The sequence below is a fragment of the Lemur catta genome, chromosome 1, assembly GCF_020740605.2.
Source record: "Lemur catta isolate mLemCat1 chromosome 1, mLemCat1.pri, whole genome shotgun sequence".
Lineage (NCBI taxonomy): Eukaryota > Metazoa > Chordata > Mammalia > Primates > Lemuridae > Lemur > Lemur catta.
Window position 1 is genome coordinate 208,331,812 of NC_059128.1, and position 25,864 is coordinate 208,357,675.

The 25,864-nt window shown below is 39.1% G+C and overlaps 1 protein-coding gene across 2 annotated transcripts in view; it reads right to left on the reverse strand.

The window, feature by feature from the left end:
• Nucleotides 1-505: 505 nt before the first annotated feature.
• LAMP3 (lysosomal associated membrane protein 3) overlaps nt 506-25,864 on the reverse strand; it is a 33,982-nt gene continuing 8,623 nt past the window's right edge. The window contains exons 3-6 of one of the 2 annotated variants that reach the window (XM_045539768.1): nt 25,358-25,486; nt 14,837-14,894; nt 11,705-11,875; nt 506-2,185 (exon numbers count right to left, since the gene is read on the reverse strand). In XM_045539768.1, the coding sequence (XP_045395724.1) occupies nt 2,052-2,185; nt 11,705-11,875; nt 14,837-14,894; nt 25,358-25,486 (492 nt within the window). In that variant the 3' untranslated portion in view covers nt 506-2,051. Of the gene's footprint in view, nt 2,186-8,705; nt 9,254-11,704; nt 11,876-14,836; nt 14,895-25,357; nt 25,487-25,864 lie in introns of those variants that run through there. The other variant, XM_045539767.1, reaches the window with a different exon arrangement.

Below are 25,864 nucleotides of genomic sequence, written 5' to 3' on the forward strand. Positions count from 1 at the left end.
AAAATAGAGAAGTGATGGTATGTCACTTCTGTGATTAGGTGATAAAACATAACTGCAGCTTCCATCTTGGTCAGTCTCTCTCTCTCCCTTGGATCGCTATAGATAACCAAACAGAACCTCTTCTTACCCATCTCAGCCCCTACCAGAGTGTCTGGCATTTAGTAAATCCTTAATCAATGTTTGTCAAATAAATGAATGGACAGATTGTGGCAGCTCTTAAGTAAACCAGTAAGTAATGCAGTCAGTCTGAGATAGAGTTGAGAGATTTAGTTTGTAACCTTAATGTGGTTCATCAACTCAGGAATTCAGTTTCTCCCACTTAGGGTCTTCTTACCTAGTAATAGTGTGGCAATGGAGAGTAGAATAAGATAAATTGTTTATACAAAGATGATTTAACTTACTGATTCAAGCAACAACCTTCATATTAAAGGCCTATCACTAAGACAATTGTAAACAAAATTTTATACAGCACAAAAAATGAATGATAGGAAATAAGTGACATGAATGAATTTCCAAAATAATTTTTTATTACAAAAACTTTTAAGACAACTCAGTATTCTATTAAGTTAGGACCTTGCCAACCTACTGACTCATAAGGAAACAAAAGTCAAATGGTGTCTGGGTTGACTTGAATTACTCCTTTACTAAAGAATACTATGGTTATATGATCTTTTCTGGTAATATCCTAACTTAGTTTCTTTCTCTAGCAGCAAAACGCAACAGGAATAAATTCTTGGCAGGCTGCTCTATGGAATAAAGTGAACTGCAAAAGAAAATGTGGGTATAAAAGTGCAGAAGCAGCAAGTTACCACAAGAGGGGGATCTAAATTCAAGAGAGAAAAGTTTGTTAGCCGTTCGATTTTCTCTGGTCTTGAAGAAATGAACATACTTTGGAAATTTATTCCATGCCTTCTTCTGCAGAGCCACAGCTACACAATCCCATAAAAATGAGAAACTGACTGATGTTTTATAGAGCGCTTTAGTCTCCTTCAAGGGAGTGGAGGATTTATTAAAGGTAGGCTATTTCATTATCTGCAAAGTCCTCCTTCTGTCTACCCTAATGTCTCAGGATTCTGGATAAACCATTTCTCCTGTAAAGTGTGAGGCTTCAGGCAGCACTTAGTGTCATTGTTCTTGTAGGCAACTTGGTGGCGTGAGAAGAGCAAAGACCTTGGTACCAGGCCAACATGAGTTCAAATTCTGACTCTGCCATCAGTTAGGTGGATGACATTGAGTGAGTTAATTCTCTTGGGCCTGAGTTTACTGGTGTTTAAATTGTGATAATTAAATGAGATGGATGTAAAGTGCTTGGCCTACTGTTTGGCACTTATGTGTTCAATAAGTAAGAGCCATTATTATTGTTTCTTGCTTATTATTTAATTCTGTTGTCTGTAGCCACCTAATTCTTAGCCTAATGATTCTAGACCAGGAGTCATCATGATAAAAAGTATAAACCGATTTGTTCTTCTTGTTGGTTTCACATCAAAAACCCAGACAACCAGAGATATTCTTTTTGATGATTTAAAAAAAAAACATTTAAAGTGGGAAAGGGGGTAAGTACCATGCCAGGCATATGTATACACATCACAAAAGCACAGATAGTAAAAGCACTGAAAGTCCACTGATGGACAAAACAAAGGCATTTTTTAAAATGGAAACTATCAAGGGTAAAATAAAATCTTCAATGCAAACACAGGTAACATTAATTACAATTGACACTTTGGTTTATAATTCGGAGGCACATGCCACTTTACATATATTATGTTAATTCAGCATATCTCAAATGTTGTCTTTGAGTTAAAATATTCTGAAGGAAACTAGAAAATACTCTTAAACAGATCACTAAATCTTTCATAAAATGAGCATAAAGTATTTAGAAATTGATGTGCTGCCTGAACTTAAATTACAAACGGCTCACTTAGTTTTTAGTGGAAGATGGTAGTTCGCATTGTTCAAAGGACCCATAGTCTAAGGGAAGTTCCCAATATCCATCCTGGAAGCGATGAAAGAATTCTCTAAACTCCATTATTTTCATTTCCTCTGGGCACCAATTAGATTCTCTGGTATCCAGATGATTGACACCTTAGGTGGATTTTATAGACACCCATACCCACAAGGAAGAGACCAACCACGACGGCCCCAATCACGGGAAGCACAATTGTGTAGTCAGACGAGCACTCATCCACTAAGAGAAAAAACAAATACAATATACCCGGTAAGGTTTGGTGATGACAGACCAGAAGGCAGGCTAAAATGGAAAGAATATGAGCTTTTGAGTCACACAAATCCAGACTTGACTTTTACTTCTATCATTAACTAGCTGTGTGATCTTGGTAAGGTAATTTACCCTTGCGGTTTCCTCCTTTATAAAGTAAGCAAATAATATGTAAGATTGCTGGAGGATTAAATAAAATAACCTTCTTATCTTCTCAGTGATTAAAAATTGTTATCCCTATTTCCTGAACCCAGAAAGAAGTCATTCTAGGCATGCTTCTTGCAAAGTGAGACGTGCCTACATAATAGAGAGCATTTGTGTGACTAGATTACTGATGATCTTTTGAAAACATGTGATGTTTATCTACTTTATAAAACACTTTTTTCACCCCTGAGGTTTCTTGGATTACAATTAGGTAACATTAGAAAATAGACCAAATTATTCATGAGAGTTTAAAAGTAAGAGTTTGTAAACTTGTCAAAATTGTTTTTTCTTTATTTCATTAGAGAGCACATAATTCATTTAAAGCATAACTGACTGGGTCAGAGACTAATCAGTCTTGACAGAAAAAAGATGGCGTGGCCTGGGGATAAAGAGGAATTTGACAAAATACTCGATATAATGAAGAGTTCGGGAGAAAAGAGCAAATAAATGGAGAACTCCACCTATATCTCATTCATGGATAGCTAAAAAGACATATGCACGAGGTCCTTGTATGAACCAGCATTGAAATTATGTCCTGAACCAAGGAACACCATTAACTCAATTCTGTGTCCGTTAGATCCAAGAAGAAAAGGATCAGAAGAAGTCAGAGGAGAGAGAATGGAAAATGGAGATTCCTGGAAAAAGAAAATTTGTACAAGAAAGAAATTGTGCTTGGCAGTGAACAATATTTACATAAGTATAATAATGTTTACCTTATGGATTTAACCAATAATAGTGGTATAACCATAAATCCTTATCTGCCATAGCAAGAAGTCTAAAACTGATAAGTTAAGAGATAATTTGATAAGCTTTTTATGTTTTAGAGTTCTGGAGAGTTTGTCTCTCAGGGGCAGGACAGGGAAATGTTGCTTTTCATGATAAGCCCTTTTGGAGTACATGATACTTTTGTTACTTACATATATTTCTTAAATAAAAAAGAACTTGGACAAGCTAAGAAACTAAAATGAGTGGGAAAAAATGCAAATAAGTTAAAGCAAAATGTAAGTACATAACTATTGACCCAGCAATTCCACCCTTAGGAATTTGTACTAAAGATATATTCATACACTACACAAAGACATATTACAGTAATGTCCATATTATGAGAGATAATTTAAATATCCATCAAAAATTTAAAATGCTATTCATGTAATAGAATATAATGTAGCCATTAAAAAGAATGTGGTTCAATGCTTTATGTGGAAACTAAAAATAAATAAATAAATAAATAAATAAATAAATAAATAAATAAATAAAAAGAAAAAAAAGAATGTGGCAGGTATCAATGTCGTGTAATACAAGTTCCCTAAGACCCATGAAGCATCGCATGAACCCAAACAAATATGCTTGTGTGCCAGGTGTGAAAACATAAAGGAAAAACTGGGAGAAGGACTAGGATGGAAGTGGAAGGGCAACTTTTACTTCCTATATAGTTTTGTACACTATTAAATTCTTTTTTTCTTTTTTTGACACAGAGTCTCACTTTGTTGCCTGGGCTAGATTGAGTGCCGTGGCGTCAGCCTAGCTCACAGCAACCTCAGACTCCTGGGCTTAAGCGATCCTCCTGCCTCAGCCTCCCGAGTAGCTGGGACTACAGGCATGCGCCACCATGCCCGGCTAATTTTTTCTATATATATTTTTAGTTGGCCAGATAATTTATTTCTATTTTTAGTAGAGACGGGGTTTCGCTCAGGCTGGTCTTGAACTCCTGACCTCAAGAGATCCACCTGCCTCGGCCTCCCGGAGGGCTAGGATTACAGGCATGAGCCACCGCGCCCGGCCAAATTCTTTAACATCGTTTAAATATTTTTAAAATGCAGAAGAGTACATGAAGAAAAGGAATTATCACCATATTTCTTCTATTTGAATCAATCACTATAAACCTTTTCAGGCATTTGCTTCCTCTGTGAATGTATGCAAGTGTGTGTACTTGTGTGTATGCTTAAAGAAAAATCATTCTATTTTTAATAAATGATTTATGCTCATCATAAATAATTAAAATAATCGAGAAAAACACAAATAAAAAAGCAAAAACCAATCACCCCAAAACAACCACCCAGAGATTGTCACTTCTAACATGGAAAAACATTTTCTCAGGCATCTTTTTTCAGAACTATACAGATAAGTGGGTAGAAAAATAAATAGAAGTATTTTTTATTAAGATAGGATCATACAAGTGCTATTTATTAATGTTGTTAATTTTGGTTTTACTTGAATTTAATAGAAGAAAAAACTAAAAAGAAACTGAAGGGATCATTGCATGTCAATGCCTCTTTGTCATAGGAAGTATTGTTTCATAAAGAATCCCTTTAAGGTTCAAAAAAGAGATTATGAAGTACACGTTAAACAATTATGAAATACACTAAGAGGTTATAAAATAAATTGGAGTCATATGTTTTCCAAAATCAGTTTCCAATTTAAACATTCTCTATTGATACTGTTTTGGAAGATTAGCACTAACAGATTCTCTTCTATCTCCTCTGTCTCCAACTCCAAGTTTTGAATAGTTATATTACTATTGTTAACATTATCCAGATTTATAACACTTCAATTCTATTTGATAACTCATTCCTCTAGCTTTTAAACAATGTGTTTTGAATACATAACACATCCATATGATTTGAAAAGTCAAAATAACCCAAGATGCTGCACATTGAGAAATTTCACTTCTACCCTTGTCCCATCTTCTTAGTTCTCCCATCCCCATTAGATAACTACTTTTCTTAGTTCCCATATATATATCTGATGTTTATTTATGCAGATAGAAACAAAAATGAATATATTTTTATTTCCCCTTTTATCACTGTTAGGCATTATGCTTTCTTGAATTCACAATACATTTTTGATATCTTTTCTTATGCCTACATACACGCACACATAGCATCCTCATTCTTTTGGTAGTTGTGTAGTATTCCATTGTGGGATGTATCATAGTTTTTTATTCTGACTATAATTGATGGACGCTTGGTTTGTTTTCAATTTTTTGCTATTACAAATCATGCTATAATGAATAACCATGTAAAAATATCATTTCACATATGAGAGGTGTATTTGTGTTCCCAGACCCATAATTCTTTAGTATTTTAATATTTAAATGGATAAAATGTTCACCAGTATCAGTCTTTTTTATTTTATTTTATTTACTTATTTTTACTGTGATTTTTCTATTCCTGAAGGTTATTTGCTTATTTCCTTGTTTATAGTGTGGCTCATCTCCTGTCTCATTGAATTTCATTGCCAAGCAATGTTTTTAAAAAGGACTTATTGGTGTTGCCTCCTTTGAATTATTTCATGGTTGATAATATCTGCCTATTGTCTTTATATTTAAATAATATTTAGGGGTCACACTTTCTTTCCCTTAGTACATTGTAGACATTAGCCCATTGTTTGCTGGCTTTAAATGTTACTGTGAAGAAATCTGAGGTGAGCTTTCACTTTCCCACTTTATAGGTGATTTTCTTTCTTTTTTTTCCCATAAAGGCCTAAAAAATCCTTTATCTTTGAAATTCTGTAGCTTATTTCAGATATGTCTCAGTGTTAAACTCTCTATGTCAATTCTTTTCTGGGACATACTGTGCTTTTTCAATCTCAACTTTAATTATTTATCTCAAGGAAATTCTCTTAAATCTTCAACTATATCTTCATTCTATTTTTGAGCTCTCTACTTCAGAGGTACCAATTATCCTTATGTTGGGTTGTCTGAATAGCTTCTACATCCAGTAGGTCCCTATAATGCTTTAATCATAAGATTTTATCTATATTAACTATGATTATCTCAGGCATTCTCTCTATTAAAAAAAAGCAATTTCAACCCTATCTTTTCTGCTTCTTACTGCTCCTCTATGTTATGTGATTGTGTTGAAACCAATGCTGCAAACACCTTGACCTTGGATTTCTAGCTCCAGAACTGTGAGAATATATATACATTCCTACTGTTTAAAGCATCCAGTCTGTGGTACTTGGGTATGACAGTCTTAGCAAATAAATACACCTTCCCTCCTTTTATTAATTGAATTTTGTAGTATAATTATTGCTATTTTGCTGCGGTATTTTTGCACAGGGGCCATGCAGTTTGTTTTCATTTTGTTCATGCTTGAGCATGTCAATCCAGAAATTCAATTTCCTATGATACCATTTGGGTAAATTACAGTCTTTCTTCCCATTGTTTCTGAGCTCAGTTAATGTTTCCTTTTGAGCTAGACATTTGAATTCCATCCTCTTTTTTGTAGCATGGGCACTAGCTACAGCCTGGAGAGATACCCTGGTTTGGGGTGGGCTCCCCAGTTCACTTCCATCAGTCCCTATGTTCACTCTTCCTAGTCTTCCTGGGAGCCATTTTCAATATCCCAGGTGGAAAAGGAAGAAAATAAAATAACCCATCCTTTCTTTTCCTCCAGACTTAGTAATGGAAGTACGAGAGCACATGATTTTTCTTCTCTCATCATAGGCTTCTTAGGGTGGATGTGTGGTGGGGGTGGGGTGCTGGCGAGGAGCCGGGCCCTGCTGCTACCCCCCCACACAGAAAGGGGGCAGGACTGTGAGGAAATCACACAGCCAAGCAGTGGTCTGCTAGTCATTCCAATGGAACCTTTGTTCTTCACGGTTACTAGAATGTTAATTCAAATTAATTTTAAGGATAGTTGGCCCTGGGAGTGGGGGAATGGGTAGCAGGAGTCTAAGTGGTAGCCACCACACAAAAGAACTCATTGAAGATGGTAAGAAGGGAAATTAAATTTAAGTGAACTGTGATATCCCTCCGCTCCTGACTTTAAATTCTGCTTCTTGTTTCTAAATGCAGTGACAGAAATTTCCACATACTAGAAGATTAACCTTGCATTAGTCATTCTGCAGGATGGTTAATGGCCCAGTGAATAAACACCTTGTCAAGTGCCCTTAACATTGGACACATGGGAGTTTGGAGCAGGTGCCTAATTGAGGGGGGAGGTGGGAGGAGATCACAGCTCTCCAAAGCCAAGGCCTTGCTCTTAGGTTTGAGTAATTTCGGGGAATACCAGGTTCTCACAACCCAGATTTTCATCAACATCGCCTGACAGGCATTTCCTGGCACTCTAGATTTTCCTTTGGGGCCCTTAAAGCTCCCTCTTGAAGCTGCCAAGTGCCCTTCCCACCCCCTCACTTCTAAGAAAGTGGAAGGTGGAAACACCTCCAGGGAGAGCCAGCACATTTCCTAGATAAGTGGTAGTTATAGAGCTGTTGCCAAATTTCATAAGCTTCATGTTAAAATAATGAATGACACCTCTGGAAAATGCAGATAAACAAGAAAACTGTCAGTAAAATCAGTTATTTAATAAGAACATCTGGAAGTCCATTATCCTCCCTTTTCTCTGAACTAAAAACCCCAATTCTCATATTTAAACCATCAATGTAATAGAAAACCATGAGTAACATCCTAAGCCATATTTTAATAGAATTTTTTCCTCCAGATATTTACTGGTTTATAATTTTTTTGATGAATGTTTGCAAAAAAAGAAAGTGGGTAATGACCTGCACAGGTCTACCTTTTCACGCTCACCATTTCTGGTTGTCCTAATACTCTGCCCACCTCCCCTCCTGTAATGGCCCAAATTAACACACTTACAAGGTTAGAATAGCACCAAAGAAAAACAGGGACAATATCAGAAAAAAGTGTTCAAAAGGCAGACAATCAATGAACTTGAAGGAATTGGAGAACTACATTTATTGAGCCTCTTTTGTTTGCTGAGATCTTTGGTACGTGCTTTACATTAAAAAAGTGGAATGTCAGGAAGTTTTCTAATTTTTTTTTTACTAATAATACATTACAATAGTGTAGAATTTTTAAAAAAAATAGTACACTAAGACCATCTATAATTTAAGTAGATCAGAATTTCGGTAAAATATAAGAGTTTAAAATCACTTTGTAATCTATTTTGAAATGGATTTTTTAAAGTAATGTTTTTTTAAAAACTAAAAGTTGTGGCCGGGCGCGGTGGCTCACGCCTGTAATCCTAGCACTCTGGGAGGCCGAGGCGGGTGGATCGCTCAAGGTCAGGAGTTCGAGACCAGCCTGACCAAGAGCGAGACCCCGTCTCTACTAAAAATAGAAAGAAATAATCTGGCCAACTAAAATATATATAGAAAAAATTAGCCGGGCATGGTGGCGCATGCCTGTAGTCCCAGCTACCCGGGAGGCTGAGGCAGTAGGATCGCTGAAGCCCAGGAGTTTGAGGTTGCTGTGAGCTAGGCTGACGCCACGGCACTCACTCTAGCCCGGGCAACAAAGCGAGACTCTGTCTCAAAAAAAAAAAACAAAAAAAAAAAAAACTAAAAGTTGAGACTCTTAAAAATGTATAAGAAAATCACTGCAGTCTGAAAATGCCTTCCCACAATTTTCCCCTTGGGCTTTTTCTTTCTCCTTTACACAAGCTCATGTCTCTATTGCCCCCTAGTTCTCCAAGCCAGCTCTGGCTTACCCAGGTGCGGCGGATGGCACTACAGCTCATCTGACACGGCCTCCCCAAGCCAACAGGAGGGAGTGGGGTGGAGGGGTGCCCTTTCCTAGCCCTCGGATGGCCCTTGGGTGGAGACCTAGTTTTCCCAAGCAGCTTGGAAGGGTGGGACAGGCACCTAGAGAGGTAATCCTTTCACTTCAGGCTGAAAATGAAGCCAGAGATCCCAAGGCCTTAACCTTGCACATTTGGAAGAAAGTGGGGCTTTACAGGTGTTCATATCCTCTACTGGGCCTCTTTCTGGCCACCAGACATGCAGTTAGCAATATGACAAGCAGTCCTGAGACACTCAGGCCCATGGCCACAGGGACTTCTCTCCTGTTTCTGTCACTGAAGCATTCATCCGCTGTAATTGAAGTCAGAGTAACAGGTGTTACAGGCTGGCCACAAACGCTGGGAAGTGATAGTGCCTCAATCTGCCTCAGCTGCCCAGAAAAGGAAACTGAGGGAGACAAGGAGCTGCTGGGCCTCCCCTCTGCTGCTTCAGGCAACAGATGGGTGAAAACAGGGAGAGAAAGCACCAATACAGTGGATCTGAAACTTGTCGTGCTGCTGATTACCTAAGGAGTTTAATAAAGTGTAGATCCCAGGCCCACACCCAGGAAATTATAATTCAGTGGGTCTGATGGCCGGGGGATTTTGACGTTGCTGGGAGGCAGATCCAACTTTGAGAAAGACTGGTTCATTCTGGAGGGTCATAATTAGAATCCTGTCCTGACCCTCAAGCCTGAGTAAGCCCTGGAGCCACAGTCCCCAACTCCAGACACAGGGTTCTGCACCAAGTCACAGAGCCAGACCTTTCTATTCAAACCATCCTTCTTAAAAGGGGCTGCTCAGACAGCCTGGGGGCTCCTCAGACAGCAAAATAAAGAGCAAAAGGAAAAGACAGCAAAAAACCTAAAACTTTTGCAGGCTCCAGAATTTTAGGGAGGAGGAGTTGAAAATGTGAGAGTTAGGGGTACACTGTTTACGATGGCCATTCTTCTACAAGGCTCAGCTTTGACACTTGCTGGCCTCCTCTCCAGTTCTTTGAGCCCCTGTTTAAATGTCACCCATTGGTTTGGACTTCTTTAGCCCACCCTCTCGCCACTAGCGCTGCGTTCATCCGCCTTCCTCTGCACTCCCACAGCCCTTTGCACGGGTGCCTTTTATACACTATACCGTATGGTCACTTGCTCCCCTTGTTCTCTCTTCCTCTTACTCTCTGGTAGAAAATACTATTCACAGAAGGACATATATCTTCACCTTTGAGCATCTTCAGTGAAATTTGAAGTGCAAAGACTAGGAAAATGGAGTTGAGCTGAAGCAATGGCAGTGGGTGAACAAGAGAGATCTTTTGGAAGTAGACTTGGCAGGGGTTTGGGGCCATTTGTATGAGGGTGATGTGGGGAGAGAAGTTAAGGGGATCTCTGAAGTCTCTTGTTTGGGGAACTATCCAATGAATGGTGCTTTTAGAAAAAAATGTAAAGAAAAGAGAGATTTTCTAGCTCTCCCTGTGAACACTGCTAATAGGAGGCCAGGTGTGTGCTGCCGGAAGGGTTTATTCTTTATGTCCCAGCTCTGCCACTAAGGCATTTCCCAGACCTGCTCACCTCCTGCCTCGCAGAGGTTCTGATGGGCAAGAAGAGCAAGTGTATAACTTATTTTAAGATCACATGATTAGTTACAGAGCTTTTTCAAACCTTCATAATGAATTTTAAAAGAAATAGTTTTCCAACATTAGAATTTTTGAGACCAGATGACAAAGTGGGGGCAACACCTACTAGCAAATTTCAATATTTAATCTTAGCACTGTGCTGAGGTCCAAACCAAAAGTAGAGACTGTAAGACTTAGACAAAACCTACAGAAATCAGGGATCCAAGGCAAGAAATACCTTAATCCTCCCTTTACTAAATGCTTTCCACTAAGTATGTCGGGAGAAGTTTTCTGCAAGGCACATCTGCAATTTCGTAATGGAACCCAAAGCAAAATCAGATTTGTATTATAGAAATTTAATAAGTGGCTAAACTTATAGCTAAATCTATTTTTGATAATTGAGAAGTACTCATAATATTTTTGAGTTATTGCAAGAGGGATATTTTAGACATTGAAGTTCATGACCCTTCTGGTCATACATAAAAATCCTTGTAACACTGTTTTCTTGGAAGGCAGAACAGGGATTTTCTAGAAAGTCATCCTGGTCTGCACCTGTCCCTTGTCCAAGGACCGGTTTCCCTCCCAGGCAGTTGTCAGGCAGTCTCTGCCTGTGGTGGTCAAAATCCAAAGCGGAAGTTGGGTGGAAACTAAAGCTGCCTAAGAGGAAACACTGTTGGGTGCAACAGCTCGTCATTGAGAAGAGGGGATCCGACAGAGTTTATTTCTATTTCAGATTGTCGTGTGTGCTCTTTCCCTCTGCAGGTTGAAAACAATCTAATCTGAAATCTTGAATTCTAGACATCACGTATATTCAGGATCTTTAAAGTGTCCTCCAAATATACCTGAGTTTACCAACACCCAATAGCAGGTGAAGGGGAAGTCGCAGACGGTGTTTTGTGATTTTTCTATTGAGCGTGTGCGTATTTAAATGAGGGAAGATATGTGTTTTGGTCAAAGAGAATGTACCCTGCTGCGGGAGGGCTGTGGACACGAGAGAGTGAAGGTGTCTGATTTAGAGGTGGCCGGGCAGGGTGGCCCTAGGAGCTGTTCCAAGAAGCTCACGGGATTCTTGCTCCTCTGGCAGCTTCAGATAGAAAACAACTTGGAACTACCCTGGGTCTCTGACGTTTGTCTTTGTGACCCAGTGAACTCTTAACTTACCATTTCCAAAGTGGTCGTCTTCAAAATCAAAGGCTTGAAGTTGGACGTTCATTGTTTTCAGCTGGAGCTGGGTGGACAGCTGGAGGCTTTGCTCGCTCACACACCTGAAGGAATGCCCGACCACCGTCTCAAACAGCACCAGCGCACCCTTCAATCCTTGGTAAACCATCTCTGGAAAGAAAAGGTGAAATCTGGACATATATCCCCTGAGCTCCAGCTGTCGCTGGGTTGCCCACGTGCAGTCAGATGGCCTTCCTTCAGCCATGTCTACCTGGGGGTTCTGCCACCTTCTTCTCATGAAACAATACCTGGTACTGTTTGTAGACTTTGTCTGGTGCTCTGTTTGAAGTATAGGGGTGACATCTAACATCAATTGGAATGTGAAAACACTGAAATGAGAGCTTTTGAGAATGTTTACCTTGGTTATTTTAAATCATTGGGGACCAAGTTGGTGGGACTATTATCAATGCTTGGGGGCCATAGGGGTTGCCACAAAATTTCAGAAATAAGAGAAGTAATATTGCTTTCTGAGACTAAATCACCAGAACCCTTAATGAATCAGAGCAGAGACATACAAAGTCAGCAAATGGGGTATCTGATATCACCAGACTGAATGTATTAAACTAGCAGAAGAAAGAGCTGTCGAGGAGGGTTATTGCATCTGTCCCAGGAAACACAGAAGAGAGGGTCCCGTCTCTCCCCAGCTGAGTGCTGTCCAGGCAGAGGGACCTGCCCAAGAACCAGCCCAGTCCATTTTCAAGGAAGTGGAGGCTTCAAGACAGATGGAGTTAAACGTTTAAATCATATAATAAACTTCATTTGCTTTGATTCCAAGCTTGCCAAACACCCTTCTGACTATATTTTGGCTTCTCGAATGGGAGAAAATTCACTGTCCAGAGGACTCAACTGTCCAGTCCCCTTGGCTTACAGTAAGAAACAGGCACATGATAAATTAACCAGGTGGCATTAACTCCAGCATTTGTACAAGCAAATGCCCTGTGGGATGTACTGGATTATCGGTGTACACATTGTATGATGAGTTATATCCTGGGACAGTCTGCTACCACCATCCCCACTAACATTACAACTATCGTTCTAGCTGTAATTATAACTGATTACTACTCCTAATAGCACCGCCACCACCACTGAATGAAAATCATCATCATGTGACTCCTAGAGCTCCTGCTGCTGACGCTCGGCCTTGGGCATTGGGCCTAGAATTGATTCTTCCCCTCCCTTGGCCTCTAAATTAATTTCTGGCCTGACTTTCCCTTCCCCTGCCTCTTGAGAGATTAGTACCAGATCACCAGCTAAAATTTGGTCCATGCCTTGTGCTAACATTAGTTAATTTATGTTAGCATCCACAGTAGTTATTTCCCAGCCTATATGAGGAGACAGGTCTAAGTGAGTTAACATATATGAATACGAGTTGTCTGCTACGTTTTAGTTACATTTAATCAACAATCATTGACAAAATACTCTTGAACAATGTGGATATACGTAGCTAATATTTTAAGTAGACATTACTCCACACTTTCATTTCTTGGCAAGTTTCTTTGGCATAAGTTCCTTAATTAATAAACTAATGTTTAAGCCTGTCAAAAGATAGAGCTTTCAAAAGGAGAAAACACACATGAAACTGCTAGTACGGTACCTGGCACAGAGGAGGTGCTCAATAAGGTTGTTACCTAAGTGTAGGCTTTCTGGGGAGACATTTGAAGCCTCCCAGAGACTCATCTGACTTGATTGATGGCTTTACTTCTCCAGTTGTGAACATCGTAGGAGTTGTCAGAATGTGCCTCACTGCAGGTAATTCTCCATACAGTAACCAAAGTAAACTTCACAAATGTAAATTTGACATATCATTTCCCTCCCCCAAACCCTCCAATGGCATCCTTTCACACTTTAGAATAAAATCCAAAGTCCTTACTTTGCCTTGCCCACAGGCTCTACGTGCTGTGGACTGGCTGTCCCTCAGATCTCATGTGCTGTTTGTCCCCTCTCTCGAGCACACTGGCATTCTGCTGGTCCTCGAACACACTAGCAAGTGAGCTCCTTAGGGCCTGTGCATCTGCAGTTCCTGCTGCCTGGAAGAGCTTCCCCAGGCCCAGGTATCTCCAAACAGCAATATCTCTCTGCTCAGACCTCACATCTTCAGGGAGGCCTTCCCTCCCCTGAAGGCTTTCCTAAGGCTACACCTAAAATCGCTTTCTGTTCCTCTCCACTTTCCCTGCTGGTGTTTGCTCGTAGAACTCATCACACTTGACAGTGCACAGAAGCCCCACTTTAGCCTTGGGGGATACGTTCCAAGATCCCCAGTGGATGTGGATAGCACCAAACTCTCTCTCCCATTCTCTCTCTCTCACTATATATGTGTGTGTGTGTGTATGTATATACACACATGTATATACACACACACATATATATGTGTGTGTATATATATATATATAATGTTTTTTCTTGCACATACATACCTATGATAAAGTTTAATCTATAAATTAGGCACAGTAAGAGATTAACAACTAACAATAAAATAGAAAAATTATAACAATATATATAATAAAAGTTATATGAATGTGGTCTCTTTCAAAATATCTTATTGTACTGTACTCACTTATTTTCAGACCATGGTAACTGAAACCACGAGAAGCGAAACCGCAGGGTGGGGGATAACCGTATTATAATTTAATGTGTTTTGGGTCCTCTCCCCCTTTTAGAATGTAAGCTCCACAAGGGCGGGAACTATTAGTTTGGAAAATTGTGGATCTCCAGTGCCTAATACAGGGATTGGCACCCAGCAGGCACTAACTACATTTTAGCAGAATGAATGCATGATTCCAAGAATATAGAATAACTTCACTATCAAGAGCAAATCTATCAAAAAGTCACTAACTCTTTTTTGTTGCTGATAATGATTTCTGACATAATCTAGTCTAATCTCCTCTGTAAGTAAATGGGCAAATTAAGCACACAGAGGTGTAACAAATTCCCCCAGAGTTACTTTGCTGGCTACTCTCTCAGTCTGTTTCTTAAAAGCAGCATCAAGGATTAGCAGATTTAATGGGATGAAAAATGAGCCAAACAGAAACACAGCATCATCCCTGGTACAACAGCAATTCTTTAAGTACTAACCTGGAGTTGAGACGGTCAGATAGGCTCCCACTTCACTGATGTAGTATGACTTTTCATCCTGTAAAACAGTAGTGTGTTAATTTTTGGATAATCTCCATTTTCATGTTTATGATCCCAGCTTACAAACTTTGTTTAGGCAGGACTCCAGCTATTAAATCCTTGATATGGGGCGTTTGGGGTATACTGGTACTGGGCCATAATTGTGTATGAAAATTTTTTAAAAAAGTAAACATACCACACAATAAATAATAAGTAAGAGTTTGCTCCTAGCCCCAGATTTCTCTATTGCATGCTTGTTGCTAGAGCCTGAAATTCAGATTCTGCCAGTATAATTTGAGTCCATCTGTAGGCCAAATTTCTCCCTTTTACAATGCAAGTACATCTGGAAGGTGAAGGAGTTGGAGGGGACACATTAAGCTTTTATCAGTAATTAATATCTAAGGGTAGGGGCCAGGTGTGTTGGCTCACACCTGTAATCCTAGCACTCTGGGAGGCCGAGGCAGGAGGATTGCTTGAGCTCAGGAGTTCGAGACCAGCCTAAGCAAGAGTGAGACCCCGTCACTACTAAAAAAAAAAAAAAAAAATAGAAAGAAATTAGCTGGACAACTAAAAATATATATATATATAAAAATTGGCTGAGCATGGTGGCGCATGCCTGTAGTCCCAGCTACTCGGGAGGCTGAGGCAGTAGGATCACTTGAGCCCAGGAGTTTGAGGTTGCTGTGAGCTAGGCTGACGCCACGGCACTCTAGCCCTGGCAACAGAGTGAAACTCTGTCTCAAAAAAAATTAAAAAAAAAAGGGATTCTTATTCTGAGACCACTCATCCTTAAGGGTACCATGGGCAGACTTCATGGGGTTCATAAATCCTCTGGGAAAAATAAAGTACACAAAATTGTGTGTGGATGTTCCTAGGTGGGGTGGCAATTGCCTTAAACAGATTAATGGGTTTATGTCTCCAAAATGGTTAAATGGGGCCACCAGGAGGGATTCTGGGAAGAAGTGGCTTGCCCTGAGCTCACTGGGTGTTCTTTAGAAGAGGACCCCTGGTGGCTGAATTTCAAACACAAAGTAGTGCCCCTACATCTTATCTCTGGATTGTTCTTTTAGAAAAACAAAACTAAACAATAACAACAACAAAAAAAACTACAAAACAGCCCTATAGCCTTCTGAAGGACCAAGGGTATGAAATATTCAAGGGAATTGAATTGGGGTATGAATGGCTAAGTTGAAAAAGGAGTTTTTATTTTTTAACATAGGTGATTTACTATGTTCTCAGTTTTAACATTTATTATAAAACTATCTACAAGTAAGAGGTGCAAAAAATGGCAAAGTAACCAAAATCCGAATCTGAAATTGAGTTACTTTTAGAAGTTTCAAATCTAGCCAGTAAAGAAATTTAACAACAGTAATCTTGGTCACATTGTAATCCATTATTAGAGTATGAAACGATGATTCCTCATGCAACAGAAGGGTTCCATAAACACAGGCTGTTTCAGTAAGGTCACTGACACTGATGTGTTGAACTCTAGGTCCTCCCACTCAACTTTCTTGTCTTTAGATTTTCATAAAGATCAAAATTGATCTTCATTGGGAAAATAAAAATTTAGGACTGCTTGTTTCAAGGAAAAAAATTTCTTTTACTAGCCTGCTTCATTCATTAAATTATATACTTAGCCATTGTCATTCTTGAATTTATGGTCCCTGTTTTGGCTTAAATGAGTTCTCATTTAAAATGCGGTGGGGGCGTGGGGGGAGGTGGGGCAGCAGAGCAAAATGGCCACATAGAAACCTCCAGTGATTGTCCCTCTGTACAAACACCAAATTCAACAACTATCCCTTCAAGGAAGCACTTTCAGAAGAACTAAATATCAGGTGAGTGATCACAGTACCTGGTCTTAACATGATATCAAGGAAAGAGGCACTGCAGAGTGCAGAAAAGACAGTCTTGCGTTGCTTATGCTACCCCTCCCCCATCCCCTGGCAGTACCACAGTGGGTGGAGAGAATCTGTGTGTCTAGGGGAGGGATAGTGAAGTAATTGTGGGACTTTGCATTGGAACTCAGGGCCACCCTGTCACAGGAGAACACAGCACAGGGCAGAATTCTGCTGGTGCCCACAAATGAAGCGTTTAGACCAGCCAGTCAGAGGGAAATCCCCCACCCCAGGGTACAAACCTGAGTTCAGCTAGCCCTATCACTGGTTGACAAAAAGTGGCATGGGGCCTGGAATAAATCCACAAAGCAGTCAGGCTACAAAGGTTGTGGTCCTTGGGCAATTCTTGTGGTTGTGTTGGCTGGGAGTCAGTGGACTTGGGTGCACGTGATCCAGTGAGACACCAATGGCAGTGGCCAAACCAGTGCCTGTGTCACCCCTCCCCCAACTTCAGGCAGTGCAGCTCAGGGACTGTCTTCTTCCACTTGGGGAAAGCAAAGGGATAAGTTCACAGGACTTTGTTTTGCAACTTAGTCTTCCACTTGGGGAAAGAAAAGGGAAGAGTTCAGAGGACTTTGTTTTGCAACTTGAGTACCATCTCAGCCACAGTAAAATAAAGTACCAAGAAGATTCCTGAAGCCCCTCATTCTAGGCCTTAGTTCCTGGACGGCATTTCTGGACCCACTCTGAGCCAGAAGGAAACACACTGCTCTGAAAGGAAGGACCCAGTCCTAGCAGGATTCACCACTTGCTGACTAAAGAACACTTGGGCTTTGAAAAAACATCAGAGGCAGCCAGGTGGCAGTAACCACTGGCTTTGGGTGAGATTGGGCTGGCTTCAGGTGTGACCTGGCACAGTCCCAGCTGCAGGGGCCATGAGGAAGTACCCATGTCACTCCTTCCCCAACTGTAGCAGCACAGCACAGAGAGTGAGGGAAGAAAGTGAAACACATTGCCTGATAATCCAGGGGATTCTCCTGTATCTTACCCAAGTCCACCAAGGGAGTCTGCAAGAGTCACAGTATTACTGGGCTTGAGGTACCCTCAGTGTTGATGTGGCTGAAGTGACTAGAGACTTAGCTCACAGCACTCAATTCCTTTTGAATATCTGGAAAACCTTCTCAAGAAGGAGAGGTTCAAACAAGCCCAGACTGCAAAGATTAGAATAAATACCTAACTCTTCAATGCCCAGACATCAACAAACATCCACAAGCATCAAGACCATCCAGGAAAAAAACATGACCTCACCAAAAGAACGAAATAAGGCAACAGTGACCAATCCCAAGGTGATAGAGATAAATGACCTCTCAGAGAAAGAATTCAAAGTGGCTGTCCTGAGGAAGCTTAATGAACTTCAAGACAACACAGGGAAGGAATTCAGAAGCCTATCTGAGAAATTTAACAAATAAATTGAAATAATAAAAAAAAATCAAGCAGAAATTTTGGGGATAAAAAATTCAATCAACAAACTAAAATGTATTAGAGTCTCTCAACAGTAGAATTCAAGCAGAAGAAAGAATTAGTGAGCACGAAGACAGGCTATTTGAAAATACATAGTCAGAAGAGAAAAAAAGAATAGAAAATAACAAAGCATATCTACAAGATATAGGAAACAGCCTCTAAAGAGCAAATCTAAGAGTTATTGGCCTTAAAGAGGAGGTAAAGAGAGAGATTGGGGTAGAAGTTTATACAAAGAAATAATAACGGACAGCTTTCCAAACCTAGAGAAACATATCGATATTCAGAAACAAGAAGGTCATAGAACACCAAGCAGATTTAAACCAAACAAGACTACCTCCAGGCATTTAATAATCAAGCTCCCAAAGGTCAAATATAAAGAAAAGTTCCTAAGAAAAGCAAGAAAAAAGAAAAAAACCCACAACATATAAAGAAGCTCCAATATGTCTGACAGCAGACTTCTCAGTGGAAACCTTACAGGCCAGGAGAGAACAGCATGACATATTCAAAGTGCTGAATGAAAAAAACCTTAATCCTAGAATATTATATCCTGCAAAAATATCCTTTAAGCATGAAGGATAAATAAAGACTTTCCCAGACAAACAAAAGCTGAGGGATTTCATCAACACCAGACCTGTCCTATAAGAAATGCTCAAAAGAGTTCTTCAATCTGAAAGAAAAGGACAATAATGAACAATATGAAATTATCTGAAGGTATAAAACTCACTGGTAACAGTAAGCACACAAATACAGAATATTGCTGTAATTGCAGTGTATAAACCACTTATATCTTCAGTAGGAAACTAAAAGGCAAATCTATCAAAATAATAACTACAACAACTTTTTGAGAGATAGTATAAAAAGATATGAATTGAAACAACAAAAAGTCAAAAAGCGGGGGTGTGCGTGGAGTTAAAGTGTAGAGTTTCTTTTAGATTTCTCTTTGTGTGTTTATTTGTTTTTTGTAAGCAGAATTAAGTTGTCATATATTTAGAATAATTGGTTACAAAATGTTTTTTGCAATCCTCATGGTAACGTCAATCAAAAAACCTACAACAGATACACAAAAAATAAAAAGCAAGGAACGAAAACACATTACTAGAGAAAATCACTTTTTCTCTATGGAAGACAGGAAGGAAGGAAAGAAGGAAGAGAGGATCCCAAAACAACCAGAAATCAAATAACAATGTGGAAGTAGTAATTTCTTACCTATCAATAATAACATTGAATGTAAATGGACTAAACTCTCCACTTCATCTATAAAGGCACACATAGACTGAAAATAAAGGATGGAAAAAGATAGTCCATGCAAATGGAAACCAAAAAAGAGCAGAATAGCTTTACTTCCATCAGGTGAAATAGATTTCAAGACAAAAACTATAAAAAGAGATAAAGAAGGTCACTATACAGTGATAAAGGGGTCAATTCAGCAAGAGGATATAACAATTCTAAATATATATGCAACCAACAATGGAGCATCCAAATACATAAAGTAAATATTATCAGAGCTTAAGAGAGAGACAGATTCCAATACAATAATTGTTAGAGACCTTAACACTCCACTTCAAGCATTGGACAGATCATCCAGACAGAAAATGAACAAAGAAACATTGAACTTAGTCTGCACTATACACCAAGTGAATCTAATAGACATTTACACAACATTTCATCCAAAAGTTACAGAGTACACATACTTCTCCTCAGCTCATGGATCATTCTCAAAGATAGACCATAAAAATAATCTTTAGGTCACAAAACAAGTCATAAAAAATTTTTAAAAAATAGAACTCACATCAAGCATTTTCTCTGACCACAGTGGAATAAAACTAGAAATCAATAACAAGAGGAACACTGGAAACTATTCAAACACATGGAAATTAAACAACATGCTCCTGAATGGTCAATGGTTCAATGAAGAGATTAAGAAGGAAATTTAAAAATTTCTATAAACAAATGAAAGTGAAAGCACAATATATCAAAACCTATGGCATATAGGAAAAGAGGAAAGTTTATAGCAATAAGTGCTTGCATCAAAAAAGTAGAAAAACTTCAAATAAACAACTTAATGATGCATCTTGAAGAACTAGAAAAGCAAGAGCAAACCAAACCCAAAGTTAGTAGGAGATAATAAATAATAAAGATCAGAGCAGAAATAAATAAAATTGAAACCAGAAGAAAAATATAAAATATCAATAAATCATTAAGTTGGTTTTTTAAAAAGATAAACAAAATTGGCACACTTTTAGCTAGCTAACTACGAAAAAAAGAGAGAAGACCCAAATAAATAAAATCAGAGACAATACTACTGATACTACAGAAATTCAAAGGATCATCAGGGTCTTCTATGAGCAACTATATGTCAATCAATTGGAAAACCTAGAAAAAATGGACAAATTTTTAGACACATACAACCTACAAAGATTGAACCAGGAAGAAATACAAAACCCAAATAAACCAATAAGAAGAAACAATATAAAAGCAGTAATAAAAAGTCTCCCATCAAAGAAAAGCACAAGACCTGATGGTTTCATTGTTGAATTCTACTAAGCATTCAAAGAAGAACTAATAATAACGATCCAACTTAAACTATTCCAAAATATCAGAGAGGAGGGAATACTCTCAAACTCATTCTAAGAGACCTGTATCACCCTGATACCAAAAGCAAAGACACAACAAAGAAAGAAAACTATAGGCCCATATCTTTGATGATCATAGATGCAAAAATCCTCAAAAAGAAAATACTAGCAAACTGAATTCAACAACACATTAAAAAGATTATTCATCATGATCCAGTGGGATTCAACCCAGGGATGCAAGGATGACTCAACATATGCAAATCAATCATTGTGATACATCATATCAGCAGAACAAAGGACAAAAACTTTATGATCATTTTGATTAATGCTGAAAAAGCATTTGACAAAATTCAACATCCCTTCATGATAAAAACTCTCAAAAAACTGAGTATAGAAGGAACTTACCTGCACATGATAAAAGCCATATATGACAGACCCACAGCTAGTATCATACTGAATGGGGAAAAATTGAAAGCTTTTCCTCTAAGATTTGTAACAAAACAAGGATGCCCACTTTCACCATTGTTATTTAACAAAGTACTGGAAATTCTAGCTAGAGCAATCAGACAAGAGAAAGAAATAAAGGAAATACAACTTGGAAAGGAAGAAGTCAAATTACCATTATTTGCAGACAATACGATCTTATATCTAGAGAAACCTAAAGACTCCACACACATGCAAAAAAGCTATTAGAACTAATAGACAAATTCTGTAAAGTTGCAGCATACAAAATCACATACAAAAATCAGTAGCAATTCAATATGCCAGCAGCAAACAATATGAAAAAGAATCCAAGAAAGTAATCCCATTTACAATAGCTACAAATAATATAAAATACCTAGGAATAAATATATCCAAAGAAATGAAAAATCTCTGCAATGAAAACTATAAAATATTGATGAAACAAATTGAAGAGGACACACAAAAAAAGGAAAGATATTTCATACTCATGGATTGGAGGAGTCAATATTGTTAAAATGTTCATACTACCCAAAGCAATCTACAGATTCCATGCAATCCCTATCAAAATACCAGTAACATTCTTCATAGAAATAGAAAACAATCCTAAAATTTATAGGAAACCACAAAAGACCCAGAATAGCCAAAACCATCCTGAGGAAAAAGAACAACACTGGAGGAATCACATTACCTGACTTCAAATTATACTACAGAGCTGTAGTAATCCACACAGCATGGTACTGGCATAAAAGCAAAACACATAGACCAATGGAATAGAACAGAGAACCCAGAAATAAATCCACACATCTGTAATGAACTTATCCTCAACAGAGTTGCCAAGAACATACAGTGGAGAAAGGACAATCTCTTCTATTAATAAAATGGTGCTGGGAAAACTGGATATTCATACATAGGAGGATGAATCTAGACCCTTATATTTCATCATATACAAATATCAAATCAAAATGGATTAAAGACATAAATCTAAGTTCCAAAACTATATATTACCAAAAGAAAACATTGGGAAATGCTTCAGGACATTGGTCTGGTCAAGGATTTCTTGAGTCATACCCCCAAAGCAAAACTGGACAAATGGGATTATATCAAGCTAAAAAGCTTCTGCACAGCAAAGGAAATAATCAACAAAGTGAAGAAACAACCTATAGAATGGGAGAAAATATTTGCAAACCACTCATCTGACAAGGGATTAATAACTAGACTATGTAAGGAGCTCCAAAACCTCAATAGGAAGAAATCAAATAATCTGATTAAGAAATGGGCAAAAGATCTGAATAGACATTTCTCAAAAGAAGACATACAAATGGCCAATAGGTCAATGAAAAACTGCTCAATGTTATTGGTAGAATGCAAACCAAACTACAATGAAATATCATCTTACCCTAGTTAAAATGGCTTTTATAAAAAAGACAGCAATAACAATGCTGGTGAGGATATGGAGAAAGGGGAACCCTCGTACACTGTTGGTGGGAATGGAAACTGGTGCAACCACTATGGAGAACAGTATGCTGGTTCCTCAAAAAACTAAAAATATTATAAAACATGACCCAGCAATCCCACTCCTAGATATATATCCAAAAGAAAGAAAATCAGTATATCAAAAATGTTTATTGCAGGCACCATGCACAATATTCAAGATTTGGAATCAACCTAAGTGTCCATCTATGGATGAATGGATAAAGAAATTGTGGTACATATGCACAATGAAATATTGTGTAGCCACACACACATACACAAAGAAATTCTGTCATTTGCAACAACAGGGATGGAACTGGAGAACATTATGACAAGTGAATTAAACCAAGTACAGAAAGACAAATCTCACATGTTCTTGCTCATATGTGGGAGCTAAATATTAAAAACAATTGATCTCGTGGAGACAGAGAGCAGAATGATGGTTACCAGACGCTGGGAAGGGTAGCGGAGAGGAGGGGATAAAGTGGGGCTTGTTAATAGGTGTAAAAATATAGTAAAATAGGTAGATAGAACAAACAATATTTGACAGCACAACGAAGTGACTACAGTCAACAATAAGTTAGGGTATACTTCAAAATAACTAAGAGTAGAATTGGAATGTTCCTAACATAAAGCAATGATAAATCCCTGAGGTGATAGATACCTCAAGTACCCTGATTTGATTAATATACATTGTGTTCTTGTATCAAAACATCGCATGTACCCTATAAATTTATACAACTATTATGTACCTATATAATTAAACAAAAATAAGATAAGTAAATTCCTCAGGAGGACTAAGAATGGTGGGAATGTTTACCGTCTATAAGCCTCTCTGCTTTCCTCCTGTCCTGGAACTTAGGGCAGCTGCTTCAGGAATTTGTGCTGGGAAATGGGTTGAATGAGGTGAATTTGGCCAGTGGACTCAGGAAAAGCAGCTATTGCAACACTTGGGGCCATGGATGGAGAGTGGCTCACCCTGCCCCTTCTCAAAGGAGGGTGGAGGGAGGTGGGAGGGCTTGCTGGTGCTTCTAGCTCTCTCTGAACACTCATTTCCTGCCCATAGCTCTGCAGGGAGAAGTAATTTGGTAGCACAAAGGATTTTCATAAAGGCAGGGATTCAACACTTAGGTGGAGCTTGGTCAAACAGAGTCCAGTATGAAGGCATGGGAAACGCAGAGTTGGAGCATCAGAAGACAGGAAAGTAATAAAAAGAGAGGTTGAAATCATCAAAGAAACTCCTGTTTGTAGTTCTGCCTAAGGCCTGGCAGCAGCTGACCTTGTGTGCCAAGGACAAATGCTGGAGGTTCCAGTGCCTTCCCTTAGGCAATTAATCATAGCAGCAGCGGTCCTGGTGGAATTGAGCCTGAACCAAAGCATAATTGCTCATGTCATTTTGCCGAAGTGACTTTTTTCAGAAATTCCTGGCACCTCTATAATTCTTCTTCAATTGTCCAGGGATAGAGCACTTATTTAGCCCTGAATGTTTTTCCTGTTTGGTGTGAGGGATTATGTTTTTCCCATTTCGTAAGGAAAGGAAACCAGTGACTTCTTAAGTGCATCTCGGTCTTACGGAGAAAAGTACGCACCAGCATACAGCCTTTGAGAGCAAGCTAACAATAACAACCATCATAACCACCACTGTTTATTGAACATTGCTATATATGTGAGACATTTTACACACACTATTTCTAAACCTCCCAAGGGTCCTATTAAGTAAATATAATTATTTCCATTTTATAGATCAAGAAACAGGATCCAACTAGCCCAAGACCATGCAGCTATTACCAGCTGCAAGGGGCCTCTTAGTGCCTCCTCCCCAGCTCTTATTTGGCCTATTTGAAAGATATTTTGTAACAAGCAGGGGCAAGTCTTTCCCTGGAGAGTGTGATGACCAGCCTGGACAGGTCCCCAAGACGTTTGCCAATTTCAATCACTGCAATTATAGCTGCAGGGTATTGAACAGCTGCCACTTTCCATGTATGGGGTATGCTCTTTACAGAGGTGATCTCTAAAGTCCTTTCTCTCATTTTTCAACTGATAAAATAAAGCTCAGACAGGTTAAGTTGTTGGCCCGATGTCACCAGGAGAACCAGTGACCGAGTCAAATCTGCAGCTGAGAGTCTCTGACCTCAATCTCTGACTGCTCTGCCCACTCTACTTTGTTGTCTACCCACGTCCAACTTGTGGTCTGGAAAACCCAGGACCTGGTTAGTCCCTGAATTTTGCCTGCTGGGGTTGGAAAGAACCCATTCTGACATTTGATTTTGGTTTTAGAACAATCCTATTTCTCTGGCGCCCACTGGGAATTTCTACGGGTCTGTTTATCTGTACCACTTCCTCCTTTGGGTGTTTGCAAAGGGCAGGAGTAGCTGTGTTCCCCAGAGGCCAAGTCTCTCCTAAGAGGCACTGAAGCTCTCCTTGGGCTGCACAGAGCGGGCTGAAGGGGGAAGAAGGCAAACATAAGATGTTGACACTTCCTCCTTTCCGTCTCCACACGTCTTATTCTTATCAGGGACAATCTCAAAACTGAAGTGGGGGGATTGTACCATTGGGCCCCGGGGTGAGGAAAAGAGAAAGCCACGCTAGAGCCAGTTAGTGTGAAGGAGCTCAGACCTCACCTTGGTAAACGTGAGATTCACAAATCCACCCCGAAAATTTAAGAGAAGGTTGGATTTTTGGGAGCCACAGTTCCCAGAGGCTTGGGTTGCATTGGGCTCGATGTTGAAGTATCTCTGAGGTGAAAACACCTGAAACAAACAAGACAGATCAGCTCAATGGATGTAGAAGAAAACTCTAGCTAGGGAACTAGAAGCACAGACTAGTAAGTGAGCCCCAAACACCAGGCTAAGTGGAAGTTCACTTGAGAGCTACAAAGTCCCCGGGTGACACTGCTCATTTCCACAGTTATGTTCAAAAGCTTTCTTATAGGAGTTCTCCCACAGATGGGAGCTCCTTGGCAGGTACATTCCTGTGTGAAATTTAAGTTAAACATGTTGAAAGGTACTATAGAGAAGGGTTTGTTCTGTAAGGTACTTCTGTTTCAAATGAAAATCTGAATGTGGAAGTTTTATTTGAAATCATAAAAACTGTGCAAAAAAAGAAAGTATTATTTTATGGGAACTCCT